The 12,431-nt window shown below is 35.6% G+C and overlaps 4 protein-coding genes, 1 non-coding gene and 3 pseudogenes across 10 annotated transcripts; 3 read left to right on the top strand and 5 right to left on the bottom strand.

Moving 5' to 3' along the window:
• Nucleotides 1-61: 61 nt before the first annotated feature.
• Nucleotides 62-697, top strand: mutd-1 (Biogenesis of lysosome-related organelles complex 1 subunit 5). The gene is made up of 3 exons (NM_068718.3): nucleotides 62-142; nucleotides 188-403; nucleotides 452-697. Exons 1-3 carry the CDS (start codon nucleotides 71-73, stop codon nucleotides 557-559), a joined length of 396 nt encoding a protein of 131 aa, NP_501119.2. The 5' UTR covers nucleotides 62-70; the 3' UTR covers nucleotides 560-697.
• A 230-nt stretch (nucleotides 698-927) lies between these two features.
• Nucleotides 928-2,013, top strand: cyn-12 (Peptidyl-prolyl cis-trans isomerase; the record flags this gene model as incomplete). 2 transcript variants are annotated; one of them, NM_068717.6, is made up of 3 exons in its annotated part: nucleotides 928-1,135; nucleotides 1,212-1,310; nucleotides 1,716-2,013. In NM_068717.6, 3 exons carry the CDS (start codon nucleotides 931-933, stop codon nucleotides 1,919-1,921), a joined length of 510 nt encoding a protein of 169 aa, NP_501118.1. The 2 variants fall into 2 exon arrangements, with proteins under 2 accessions (NP_501118.1, NP_001368362.1); NM_001380307.1 differs by lacking the exons at nucleotides 928-1,135; nucleotides 1,212-1,310 and having other exon boundaries at nucleotides 1,811-1,921.
• Nucleotides 2,014-2,216: 203 nt separating this feature from the next.
• On the top strand, nucleotides 2,217-3,490 carry grsp-3 (Glycine Rich Secreted Protein; the record flags this gene model as incomplete). 2 transcript variants are annotated; one of them, NM_068716.2, is made up of 5 exons in its annotated part: nucleotides 2,217-2,346; nucleotides 2,734-2,871; nucleotides 2,919-3,014; nucleotides 3,269-3,322; nucleotides 3,376-3,490. In NM_068716.2, 5 exons carry the CDS (start codon nucleotides 2,289-2,291, stop codon nucleotides 3,438-3,440), a joined length of 411 nt encoding a protein of 136 aa, NP_501117.1. The 2 variants fall into 2 exon arrangements, with proteins under 2 accessions (NP_501117.1, NP_001368361.1); NM_001380306.1 differs by lacking the exons at nucleotides 2,217-2,346; nucleotides 2,734-2,871 and having other exon boundaries at nucleotides 2,973-3,014; nucleotides 3,376-3,444.
• Nucleotides 3,491-3,682: 192 nt separating this feature from the next.
• Nucleotides 3,683-6,462, bottom strand: str-50 (annotated as a pseudogene). The gene is made up of 3 exons: nucleotides 6,046-6,462; nucleotides 3,782-4,105; nucleotides 3,683-3,741 (listed from the first exon to the last, which is right to left on the bottom strand). Coding segments are annotated over exons 1-3 (800 nt in total).
• A 221-nt stretch (nucleotides 6,463-6,683) lies between these two features.
• Nucleotides 6,684-7,780, bottom strand: str-51 (annotated as a pseudogene). The gene is made up of 3 exons: nucleotides 7,217-7,780; nucleotides 6,812-7,166; nucleotides 6,684-6,757 (listed from the first exon to the last, which is right to left on the bottom strand). Coding segments are annotated over exons 1-3 (993 nt in total).
• Nucleotides 7,781-8,628: 848 nt separating this feature from the next.
• str-49 lies at nucleotides 8,629-9,664 on the bottom strand (annotated as a pseudogene). The gene is made up of 4 exons: nucleotides 9,171-9,664; nucleotides 9,061-9,127; nucleotides 8,757-8,985; nucleotides 8,629-8,702 (listed from the first exon to the last, which is right to left on the bottom strand). Coding segments are annotated over exons 1-4 (864 nt in total).
• A 388-nt stretch (nucleotides 9,665-10,052) lies between these two features.
• 21ur-14705 lies at nucleotides 10,053-10,073 on the bottom strand. The gene has a single exon (NR_056120.1).
• A 36-nt stretch (nucleotides 10,074-10,109) lies between these two features.
• On the bottom strand, nucleotides 10,110-12,140 carry str-48 (Seven TM Receptor). Its single transcript, NM_068715.2, has 4 exons — nucleotides 11,458-12,140; nucleotides 11,342-11,408; nucleotides 10,320-10,686; nucleotides 10,110-10,268 (listed from the first exon to the last, which is right to left on the bottom strand). Exons 1-4 carry the CDS (start codon nucleotides 11,949-11,951, stop codon nucleotides 10,198-10,200), a joined length of 999 nt encoding a protein of 332 aa, NP_501116.1. The 5' UTR covers nucleotides 11,952-12,140; the 3' UTR covers nucleotides 10,110-10,197.
• Between the last annotated feature and the right edge of the window lie 291 nt (nucleotides 12,141-12,431).

Genomic DNA, 12,431 nt, shown 5'->3' with positions numbered 1-12,431 from the left:
TGTTTTGCTCTTATTTCGAACTATCGAATCATTGTTTTCTGTTTAATTATAAAGTTTTCAGATATTCATAATGGCGACTATTCCATCAGTGGTTCGTGAGATTACACTTGTTGGCGAGCAAATTTTTGATCACACTCAAGTGGTATTAAAGAACTAAAATCCCACCGAATGAATAATAATTTTACAGGTTCGTGCAGAAATCGACAGATTTGTTGAACGATTCGAACGGAATGAACGTCATCGCGAGTTTGATGGCATTCTTCGAGCAAGTCATGCTCTTGTCGAATCTTCAGAAACTCCCGTTGAGGGACTATTTGATATGGGAAAAATGGAACATATGACACAATGCGTGGACGATATTACTAAAAAACTGCAAACACTCGTTGAGCCCAAATATCAGAAGGTTTTTTTTTTCTAATTCTCGAAATCACATTTAATCTGATCAGTTTAGGAACACGATGTCTACTTGGAAAAAGTGAAAGAAGATCAGAAGAAGTATGTCGACGTTTGTCGCGAGCAAGCAATGAACAAGATGAGATCTATGACAGCGCATCGATAAATCAATAAATCCAGTGTATATACCACGACTTTAGTCTACAAAAATCTAGTCATTGTATTTTGATAATGCTTTCACTTTTAATTACATAATGCTTTAATTTATTTTCAAAACTTATGTGATCATAAATTCTTATTTTTTATAACGATGTTTTCATGCTGTGTGAGCATTTACAAAGGTTAAATATAATGTAATCAATTATTACCGAGAAAAATCAATTATTTCCGAGAAACGATGTGGCGTAAATTATGGTGTAGCCTACGCAAACACCTCCACGCAAAACGGCGGACGAAATGAATTTGAATTCGGAAATTATTTCTTTAATTTCTTTCCAAGTTTCTGTTTCCATTTGTGATTTATAAAAATTTCAGAAAATGCCAGCTCCAATCAACGATCAAGCTCCGTACGTTATTCTCGACACAACAATGGGAAAAATTGCTCTCGAGTTGTATTGGAATCACGCTCCACGAACTTGCCAAAATTTTTCACAATTAGCAAAACGAAACTATTACAACGGAACTATTTTCCATAGAATTATTGCCGATTTTATGATTCAGGGAGGAGATCCAACCGGTACAGGTAGGTCATTCATCGCTTCAGAATTTATTTATTTAGTAATAAATATTTTATGTAACGAAATCCCACCATTTTTCAGGCCGAGGTGGTGCTTCAATTTACGGTGACAAGTTTTCCGACGAAATTGACGAGCGTCTCAAGCACACAGGAGCTGGAATTTTATCTATGGCAAATGCAGGTACGGTATTACCCAGTTACAAAATTATTCGATTTTTGCTTCAAAGATACGGTACGCGGTCTCGGCACGCCATTTTCGTGATAATAAAGCGGGTATGCGCCTTTAAAGAGTACTGTAATTTAGATTTTTCCTTTCTGCTGAACTCCCATCAATTTTTCATCGTTTTTCGTTAAAAATATATTTGCTTATTTAAACAACTAAAATAAAACAAATAAAAACATAAATTTCTACGAATTGTTTGAAAAACTATGAAAAATTGATTAAACTTCTACAGAAAGGTAACTTTGGTATTACAGTATTCTTTAAAGGCTCACGCCCATTTGTGTTCAACAAAATATAATAATAATAATAATATGATAATAAAACAACTAGTAGTGAAATCGTGCAAATTTAAATTAATTACAGGACCAAATACTAACGGATCTCAGTTCTTCATAACTCTTGCACCAACCCAACATCTCGATGGAAAGCACACAATTTTTGGACGAGTTGCCGCCGGAATGAAGGTCATTGCTAACATGGGACGTGTTGACACTGACAATCATGATCGTCCAAAAATTGAAATTCGAATTCTGAAAGCCTACCCATCAGAATCGTCGGTTCTCTCATAAACCTGCTTCACAAATCAGGCTGTCGTGTCTTTCTTGTTGTTTTTTGTTCACATTTTGAATCATCAGTTTTTTCCAATGAAAATATGTTTTCCAATCCATCTGTTTGTTATATTCTCTCCGAATATCGTCGATCGGTTATGTGAAACGTGAAAAGAATGAGTCCATTCCAACTAAAATCGGTCAATTTGACGAAGTGTCACGAGAAGATCAGAAGACGAAGTAACCAATATGATTTGTGTGTTATCTTTCTGTCTTATCTTCATCGTTTCTGGGTCTACAACTTGGCAAGGTCATCGACAATGGTCATCTACTATAAAAAGGAAAATTCTTGATTCAAAGTTCCTGGTTTTGCAATTTTTTTTGAATTATGAAAAAGTTAGCGTTATTCGTTCTATTCCTTACTTTCTTCGAAACATACGCCCAATGTAAGTTCAATATTTGATTAGTTCGGAATTTGCCCAAAAACGGTACTCGGTCTCGACACGGCAAATTTTAAGCAACGAAAGTTTGAAACTACAGTACTCTTTCAAGACGCACTGATTTTTGCATTCAACAACACTTTTTCGTTTTGAGACCTGTTACCATAGTTTTTGGCGCAAAACATTCAAAATTGCGTGTCTGACTGATACTGTACCATCCTCGAAATATTGTCAAGTCGAGGAAGGTGGGTTACTGGACTTCTTAGAGGCTCTCACATTTTGCGCCGCTTCGATTTGAAAATATTTCGTTCGTGTGTGTTGATGCTCTATTTTTTTAAGAACAAAAAAAAACCAATAGTAAGCCTAGAAATTGATTAATAATTTAAATTACAGGGGGTTGGGGACCACCATCACCATGGGGATTTAGACCTTCTCCGTTCTTTGGTGGACGATCTGGAGGATGGGGAAGACCCGGATGGGGCGGAGGTGGTCCTGGATGGGGACGAGGAGGCGGTGGAAGCGGATGGGGAGGTTTTATGATGACTTGGTAATTCTTAGTTTAAAAAATATTACTTCAGGTGGCCGAGGTGGAGGATGGGGAAATAACGGAGGCGGTGGAAACTGGGGAGGTAATGGAGGAGGTGGAAACGGAGGAGGAGGACGAGGAGGAGGAGGTTCGTGGATTTTTTCTTGAAGTACCAATACTGAATTATGTAGCGAAATTGTTTTCTTGGCAGAGCTTAGAATGTGAAATTTCATGAACTTCACTTTTTACATTAATGATGTCAATTTTGGTACTTGTAAGAGTACATATTGATCACTATTACTGATTTATTTGAGAGACCCACGCGGAAAACATCGTGTACCTTTAAAACGACGTTTCACTTTTTCACAGATAAACAATATGATCTTTAATATAATTATTTAGGTGGAGGCGGTGGAGGACGTGGTGGAGGAGGAGGCGGTAGAGGTGGAGGCGGAGGTTTGTTTAAGAATTTCATCCACAGAACTTTGGCTAAACTATTCTAATTTCAGGAGGAGGAGGCGGCAGAGGTGGAGGTGGAGGTGGACGAGGCGGCGGAGGTCGTGGACGTGGATAGATAATTAAAAATTGACCACATTTTCAATGAAGATGTTTAGTAAAATTGTATTTTATGAAGTTACAAACCAAAAGGAGGAAACCAATCAGATTTTACTTGTACGTCTTATTTACAGGAAAACAACTATTTAATTTATATATAATATATGCAGTTGACAAATAATTTAATTTTGTTTCCGAAATACTTCAAGTTTTCAGTGCCAAATGTTGTTGAGTAAGTAGTCTGCTTCACGCTGTTCTGCTTTAAGTTTCTGATGTTCGAGCTGATTTATTGGGGAACATTTGTTTGAATAGATCTGAAACTAAAAGTTGTGATTATTGAAATACCCAAAAAAAACATACACTTTGTTACTGCACGATATTCTGATACAAGAAGCATGAAAGCAATGCTATCAATGGTTGGATAAAGACTGAAAGCTGCATAAATCCATCCAGTTTCATAATTCATTTTGATACCCAAAAGTGGGCTTAATAAGACTGAAAGCGCTGGGCATGCAAACAAAATAGTTGGAACAATAGTTTGAACAACTAGTGCCCGAAAGAATTGCCGTTGCAAATTTCTGTTAGCCACTGAATAACTATTAAACTCCTTTTTCATGACAATATGCATTCGAATTCCACAATAAAGTATGATGGAGTACTGTGCAATTATATCAAGACCACCTAACTAGGTGCTACTCGCTTTTTGAACGAAACATGTTTCATATGAAAGCCCATGTTGAGAGAATGTAAAATGTAAATTTTTAGCTGCAAAATTTCAGAATTGAGCTCAGGAAGTTGTCGAAGTTTTCACGAAGTTGTCCCGAAATTGTCCCGAAGTTGTCACAAAGTTGTCATGAAGTTGTCACGAAGTTGTCACGAAGTTGTCACGAAGTTGTCCCGAAGTTGTCCCGAAGTTATCATGACGTTGTCACAAAGTTGTCATGAAGTTGTCACGAAGTTGTCACGAAGTTGTCATGAAGTTGTCACGAAGTTGTCCCGAAGTTATCATGAAGTTGTCACAAAGTTGTCATGAAGTTGTCACGAAGTTGTCACGAAGTTATCATGAAGTTGTCACAAAGTTGTCATGAAGTTGTCACGAAGTTGTCACGAAGTTGTCACGAAGTTGTCACGAAGTTGTCATGAAGTTGTCACGAAGTTGTCCCGAAGTTATCATGAAGTTGTCACAAAGTTGTCATGAAGTTGTCACGAAGTTGTCACGAAGTTATCATGAAGTTGTCACAAAGTTGTCATGAAGTTGTCACGAAGTTGTCACGAAGTTGTCACGAAGTTATCATGAAGTTGTCACAAAGTTGTCATGAAGTTGTCACGAAGTTGTCCCGAAGTTGTCCCGAAGTTATCATGAAGTTGTCACAAAGTTGTCATGAAGTTGTCACGAAGTTGTCCCGAAGTTATCATGAAGTTGTCACAAAGTTGTCATGAAGTTGTCACGAAGTTGTCACGAAGTTATCATGAAGTTGTCACAAAGTTGTCATGAAGTTGTCACGAAGTTGTCACGAAGTTGTCACGAAGTTATCATGAAGTTGTCACAAAGTTGTCATGAAGTTGTCACGAAGTTGTCACGAAGTTGTCACGAAGTTGTCCCGAAGTTGTCCCGAAGTTATCATGAAGTTGTCACAAAGTTGTCATGAAGTTGTCACGAAGTTGTCACGAAGTTGTCACGAAGTTGTCCCGAAGTTGTCCCGAAGTTATCATGAAGTTGTCACAAAGTTGTCATGAAGTTGCCACGAAGTTGTCCCGAAGTTGTCCCGAAGTTATCATGAAGTTGTCACAAAGTTGTCATGAAGTTGTCACGAAGTTGTCACGAAGTTGTCACGAAGTTGTCCCGAAGTTGTCCCGAAGTTATCATGAAGTTGTCATGAAGTTGTCATGAAGTTGTCTCGAAGTTGTCATGAAGTTGTCATGAAGTTGTCACGAAGTTGTCCCGAAATTGTCCCGAAGTTGTCCCGAAGTTGCCACGAAGTTGTCCCGAAGTTGTCACGAAGTTGTCACGAAGTTGTCATGAGGTTTTCACGAAGTTGTTACGAAGTTGTCCCGAAGTTGTCTCGAAGTTATCATGAAGTTGTCACAAAGTTGTCATGAAGTTGCCACGAAGTTGTCTCGAAGTTGTCCCGAAGTTATCATGAAGTTGTCACAAAGTTGTCATGAAGTTGTCACGAAGTTGTCACGAAGTTGTCACGAAGTTGTCCCGAAGTTGTCCCGAAGTTATCATGAAGTTGTCATGAAGTTGTCATGAAGTTGTCTCGAAGTTGTCATGAAGTTGTCATGAAGTTGTCACGAAGTTGTCCCGAAATTGTCCCGAAGTTGTCCCGAAGTTGCCACGAAGTTGTCCCGAAGTTGTCACGAAGTTGTCACGAAGTTGTCATGAGGTTTCACGAAGTTGTTCCACGAAGTTGTCCCGAAGTTGTCACGAAGTTGCCACGAAGTTGTCCCGAAGTTGTCACGAAGTTGTCACGAAGTTGTCATGAAGTTTTCACGAAGTTGTCACGAAGTTGTCACGAAGTTATCATGAAGTTGTCACAAAGTTGTCATGAAGTTGTCACGAAGTTGTCACGAAGTTGTCACGAAGTTGTCATGAAGTTGTCACGAAGTTGTCACGAAGTCGTCACCCAAATTATTGCACCTTTAACATTGAATTTATTGCCAGTTTCTGTATTGAAAAGTGTATAATACCGAAATACAAACTGAACAGCAATAAATGAAGCAATGAGAACATAGAAGGCTGCATAAATTGCTAAGGAAATTTGAAGAAATCCTTTATATTAATATAATTGGCTCATGTAAGAGTTCAAACTAAAAAATACCCATCCCTTGTTAAAATTATGGACAAATGGATGAGTAATCAGTTCCCACACTGAGAATGCTATTCCCATAAACGCGAATAATGTGACCATTAGTTTGTATGTTCCCACAATTCTCTTAATATGGAATATAGTCAAAAATATCAGGAAGAGGTTGACAATAGCAACACAGGCACATCCCAGTTTTGTGAATTTATCAGAAATTTCGAAGAAGCGAGGCATATCTGATACGAATTGAGAACTGATGTCTAGAAAACCCGTTTTTATAGTGGGGTTAAGTCAAAACAATTATAAAAATTCGAACAAAAAGTTACGCATCAATCTAATCTTCTCTTTATTTTACATTAGCAGTGATATTGAATTAATATATTATTGCAGGTACATTAACATTTCGAATTTTCAGTTTCCCACGTAGCTGTGTAATCTGATTGAAGCAGACTGATTCACGTTGTTGCGCTATAAGTTTCTGATTTACGAGATGACTTGTCCGGGAAAATTTGTTTGAAAAGATCTGAAACTGAAAGTTATGATAATTGAAACATTCGAAAAATCAAACATTTTGTGACTGCACGATATTCTGATACAAGAAGCATGAAAGCAATGCTATCAATGGTTGGATAAAGACTGAAAGCTGCATAAATCCATCCAGTTTCATAATTCATTTTGATATCCAAAAGTGGGGTTAATAAGACTGAAAGCGCTGGACAAGCAAATAAAATGGTTGGAACAATAGTTTGAACAACTAGTGCCCGAAAGAATTGCCGTTGCAAATTTCTGTTAGCCACTGAATAACTATTAAACTCCTTTTTCATGACAATATGCATTCGAATTCCACAATAAATTATGATGGAGTACTGTAGTATCATATCAAGACCACCTATGATCAATATTGATGCATTTCTCCATCGTATTGATCCATCGGCATCCTGCAGAAAAACATTTTTTTAGATGATTATTCTAAGAAAAAGTTGAGCTTACGTATGCTATCGATGTTAACCGAGGAAGCTCTTTTATAGCCAATTCATATTTTTTTCAAAATTTCTTCGCTCATGTACTCATCAGAGTATTCATCAGGCAATCCACAAAAGTAAATTGCAAGCCCATAGATTAAGCCACAAATGATCGGATAAGACATCCAAATGACTGCACCTTTTCCATCAAATTTATTTGCTATGTCTGTATTGAAAAGTGTATAATACCGGAAAACAAACTGAACAGCAATAAATGAAGCAATGAGAACATAGAATGCCGCATAAATTGCCAAGACGATTTGAAGAAATCCTTTATATTGGCTCATGTAAGAGTTCAAACTAAAAAATACCCATCCCTTGTTGTAACTGTGGATAAATGGATGAGCAATCAATTCCCATACTGAGAATGCTATTCCCATAAACGCGAATAATGTGACCATCAGTTTGTATGTTCCCACAATTTTTTAAATATGGAACATGGTCAGAAATATTAGGGAGAGATTGACAACAGTAACACTTGCAAATCCAAATTTTGTGAAATTATCTGAAATTTCGAAAAAGCGAGGCATATCTGATGCGAACTGAGAGCTGATGTCTATCAAACACTGCTTTATAGTGGGGTTAAGTCAAAACAATAATAGAAATTTTAGAAAACTATACAATCGAGACATTTATCAAGGGAGCTCAAATGTGGACAACTATACAATACAGATATTTATGTTTTGAGAATAACAGCTATTGTTAAGGAATCAGAGGACTAAAACCAGTACGTCCGATGTATTCTAGGTTGAGAAGTTCATTGCTTTCATAGACTCCAGGCAGAAGGATTAAAGTGGGATGCGCCATTGTTTTGAAGATAAATACTTTTATAGGTTTTTATAAATCTTGAACTCCACTTAGTACCAATGCATTTACGTCAATAAATTACGCAAAGGCACGTGCGAAAATAGGTACTGTAACATGATAACTAATTATTTATTTTAATGAGCAAAAAAACTGAAACCTAGACCATATTTTGTTCAGATCAAACCATTCATTCCATGAATGAAAAATATTGGTGATGCTCGATGGCTCATTAATGTATCTCAACTTGCACCTCACTGATTTTACTTAAAATCAAATTTGATCTTCATTTTTTTTCATATTTCACATTCCATTCGACGTCAAACATTCATATTCTACACAATAACTTCTTCAGTTTCTTAAGTTATCGTGTAGACATCCAAATGAATGGGCAACCTTCTCTTGTCTATTTCGTTTCATAACATTTTTAAAAAATTCTTAACAAGCTGTTATTGATTCTTTATTTTCCATTAGCAGAAAACGTTTATTAAATCAATAAAATCAATAAAATATACAAAAATATTATTACAGGTTCAAGAAAATTTCCACTTTTCTGCTTTTTCTGTCGTCTGGTTTAAGCTGCGGTGCTATACGCTTCTGATTTACGAGATGACTTGTCCGGGAAAATTTGTTTGAAGAGATCTGAAACTGAAAGTTATGATAATTGAAACATTCGAAAAATCAAACATTTTGTGACTGCACGATATTCTGATACAAGAAGCATGAAAGCAATGCTATCAATGGTTGGATAAAGACTGAAAGCTGCATAAGTCCATCCAGTTTCATAATTCATTTTGATATCCAAAAGTGGGCTTAATAAGACTGAAAGCGCTGGGCATGCAAACAAAATAGTTGGAACAATAGTTTGAACAACTAGTGCCCGAAAGAATTGCCGTTGCAAATTTCTGTTAGCCACTGAATAACTATTAAACTTAAAACATGAACAACAAACAAAACAACAACACAAACTTAAAACATGCTATTCTAAAATGGAAATAGAGCTCACGTATGCGATTGATGAGAAACGAGGAAGTTCTTTTATAGCCAAGTCATACTTTTTCAAAATTTCTTCACTGAAAATGTAAGTTTTATGCAAATTCTTTCATTCCCACAAACCTCGTGTATTCATCCGAACAATCATCAGGATAACCGCAAAAATAAATAGCAAGCCCATAAATTGAAGCACATATTATCGGATACGAAATCCAAATAATTGCACCTCTACCATTGAATTTGTTTGCAATATTTGTATTGAAAAGTGTATAATAGCGAAATACAAACTGAACTGCAATGAATGAATCAATGAGAACAACAAAAGCTGCATAAACTGCCAAGGCAATTTGAAGAAACTCTTTATATTTTGCCAAGTATGAATTTAGACTGAAAAATATCCACCCTCTGTTAAAATTATGGACAAATGGATGAGTAATCAGTTCCCACACTGAGAATGCTATTTCCATAAACGCGAATAATGTGACCATTAGTTTGTATGTTCCCACAATTCTTTTAATATGGAACATGGTCAGAAATATCAGGAAGAGGTTGACAATAGCAACACAGGCACATCCCAGTTTTGTGAATTTATCAGAAATTTCGAAGAAGCGAGGCATTTCTTATCCTTTTTCTCATGCAAACAGAGATCATACGTGTATCAATCACAGTTTTTATAGTTGTATTTACATTTAAAGAACAATAATATAAATTCTAGAAAACTATACAGTCGAGACTTTTCTCAAGGGTGCTAATATTTTAATTTCAATAATATGTTGCTGTATACTTTTTTCTGTTTTGATGATTTTTTGAAGAAAAGTAATCAGTACACCACATGTATTCTAGTACCAATGGGATTGAGCGAGAAGGAGTTTGGTATGGAAATACCGTAGAACATGTTTTTTATTATTCGGGCGAGTAAAGAGAGGAGGTTGGGGGATAAGTCGTGCCTCTGTGGAATTCCTACTTCACGCATGTTTTTCTACAGTAATCTCGTTGTGCAATAATTCTAATGTCACTCTTTTCACAATTACTGTAGAATCTTCAAAGTTACCAAATATCTCTTTTTAAACAGAGATTATTTATTTTTTTAACTGAAAATATTTAGAAAATATTTAACTGAACATCGGGCAATGTTAAAAATGCGAATTTATCATGTAGAACTTCGAAGCTCAACTTCCGGAGTTCTTCCGGTTCTTTTAGGAAACAAGTACTCACAGAGACCTGAAATTCATATTTTTTTTAAATTTTTCAATAACTTTCCACAATTTGTACCTTTTATAGCTTTTCGATATTCCGATACCAATATCATTAAAACAAGACTATCCAATGGTGGATACAGACTCAGTGCTGCATAAATCCAACCAGTTTGATAGTTCATTTCAAGATTTAAGAACGGACAAAGTAATACGAAAGCAGCAGGACACACAAATATAAAAGTCGGAACAATTGTCTGCACTACTAAAGCTTTGAAGAACTGTTTCTGTAGTTTTTTGTTTGGAACAGAAGAGTTTTTGAATTCTCTTGTCATCACTAAATGCATTCGAATCCCACAGTAAATTATTATAGTGTATTGCACAGCCATCACAATTGATCCAGTTATCACAAAAAATGCACCATGTCTCAGAGATCCGTCTTTGTCCTGAATTGATAAAAATTTGAAGTGTAAACTAGTGATTATGTCTGGTCAATGAAGTCCTAAATCTGAATTTAACATTCAAAATGTCAGCTAACTACGGAAATTGTCAAAGGGCATAATTAGAACCTTGTGAGAACTAAATAGATTATAGGAAAAGTAGTTGGTGTCTTTTGAAAACTACATATGTTAATAAAATATATACCACAGCTTTTAACGTTTTTTCAGTCTTTCCGTAGACAAATTTTATCAAATTCACTGTAAAAAGACGGAGCAGTTACTGATTTGTTTTTGAATGATTTTTCTTGGAACTCTGAAAAACAATTCTCGTGGAAAACGTTTCAGTAATTAAACAGTCAACATAAAAAATATAGAAATTTTTTCTACTACTTTCTAGTTAGCTATACATACATATTCAAATATTGGGAAAATAGAAAAAACTCAAAAAGTTCAAAAAGACATTTTTGTCAGGCCTGTTAGCTGAAAAAAAATTGATAACTTCATAAAGATGAATACCTAAATAATTTTTGGCCGCTAAAAAAATTTCTCAAGCAAGTTGCAATAGTCTCTATAGATCTCTAAACATATTTCCAGGTTTTATGTTTTTAATGTCAAACCCCCAGTATTAATCAACATCTATAACGTGAAGCAGTTAACATACATATGCAATAATTGGAAACCTGGGCACTTCCTTGATTGCAAGTCCATAAGACACTAGAAGTTGTTCTCTGAAATGAAATAATCTTAAAATTCCAGTTGGTATGGCATTTGGCTTACCCAAAATATTCATCTCCATACTCATCAGGGAGTCCAAAAAGAAACAATGGAACACCATAAAATGCTCCACAAATGAATGGGTAAAGCATCCAAAGAATGACACCTCCGTTTTCAAATCTTTTGGTGACACGAATATTAGTCAAAGTATAGTAACGGAATAGAAATTGTACAGAAATAAATGACATCATTAGTAGATAGAAGCTCGCATAAATAGCCAGAGCAATTTGAAGAACGAGTTGATCTGCGCCGAGCCACGTGTTCAGACTGAAGAAGATCCATCCAGAATTGTAACTGTGAACAAATGGTCTGGCAATTAATTCACAAGCTGAGAATAGTATGCCCATTATTGCAATTACAATTAACATTTGCTTGTATGTTCCGAAAATTCTTCTTATGTGGAATACAGTTAAGAATATTAAAAATGAATTTATAATAGATACAGTTGGAAATCCGCATTTCGTAAAAGTATCCGAAACTTCAAAGAAACGAATCATAGTTTTCAAATGTAATTGAAAATCAGTTTATTATATATGATAGACGGAGTATCCCAATTGTATTAAACTATACGAATCCAATTACATGAAAATATTATTTTATTCTGTTCGATAAATTCATCTGGGAAGGAACTTGTCTTCGAAATATTCAAATAAATGTCCTGTGTCTCAAATTTTCGATCTGAAAAAGAAAAGCACGAAGAAAATGGAAAAAAAATTGAGCTTAAATAACTTGGTGTCGCAGAAACAAATTGGTGATTGGCGGCGAAGATAATAGCTATTTGCATACATACCTGTGCCATTTATAAAAGGAAAGACCACTTTTTTTGCCAAAATAATCAGCTCAACCACGTGAATATCCAAACAAATTTGAATTTATCAATTAAATTCACAATTCTAAAAATTTGACACTTGAGTTTAAAGGTGCACACTGTGTCTCGCCACGATCTCAACCACAGTGGTCGCTGCGAGTTTCGAATT

Source organism: Caenorhabditis elegans, chromosome IV (genome assembly GCF_000002985.6).
Source record: "Caenorhabditis elegans chromosome IV".
Lineage (NCBI taxonomy): Eukaryota > Metazoa > Nematoda > Chromadorea > Rhabditida > Rhabditidae > Caenorhabditis > Caenorhabditis elegans.
The sequence above is the reverse complement of the archived record's forward strand: the minus strand, read 5'-3'. Positions and strand labels throughout refer to the sequence as shown.

Bases quoted from the DNA above. Each gene is read 5' to 3' on its own strand.
- mutd-1 (NM_068718.3), top strand. From the start codon at position 71: ATGGCGACTATTCCATCAGTGGTTCGTGAGATTACACTTGTTGGCGAG. The intron at 143-187 runs GTATTAAAGAAC...ATAATTTTACAG, and splicing joins TTTTTGATCACACTCAAGTG to GTTCGTGCAGAAATCGACAG. The intron at 404-451 runs GTTTTTTTTTTC...TGATCAGTTTAG, and splicing joins TTGAGCCCAAATATCAGAAG to GAACACGATGTCTACTTGGA.
- str-48 (NM_068715.2), bottom strand. From the start codon at position 11,951: ATGATTCGTTTCTTTGAAGTTTCGGATACTTTTACGAAATGCGGATTT. The intron at 11,409-11,457 runs GTAAGCCAAATG...ATTTCATTTCAG, and splicing joins TATGGAGATGAATATTTTGG to AGAACAACTTCTAGTGTCTT. The intron at 10,269-10,319 runs GTACAAATTGTG...TATGAATTTCAG, and splicing joins ATATCGAAAAGCTATAAAAG to GTCTCTGTGAGTACTTGTTT.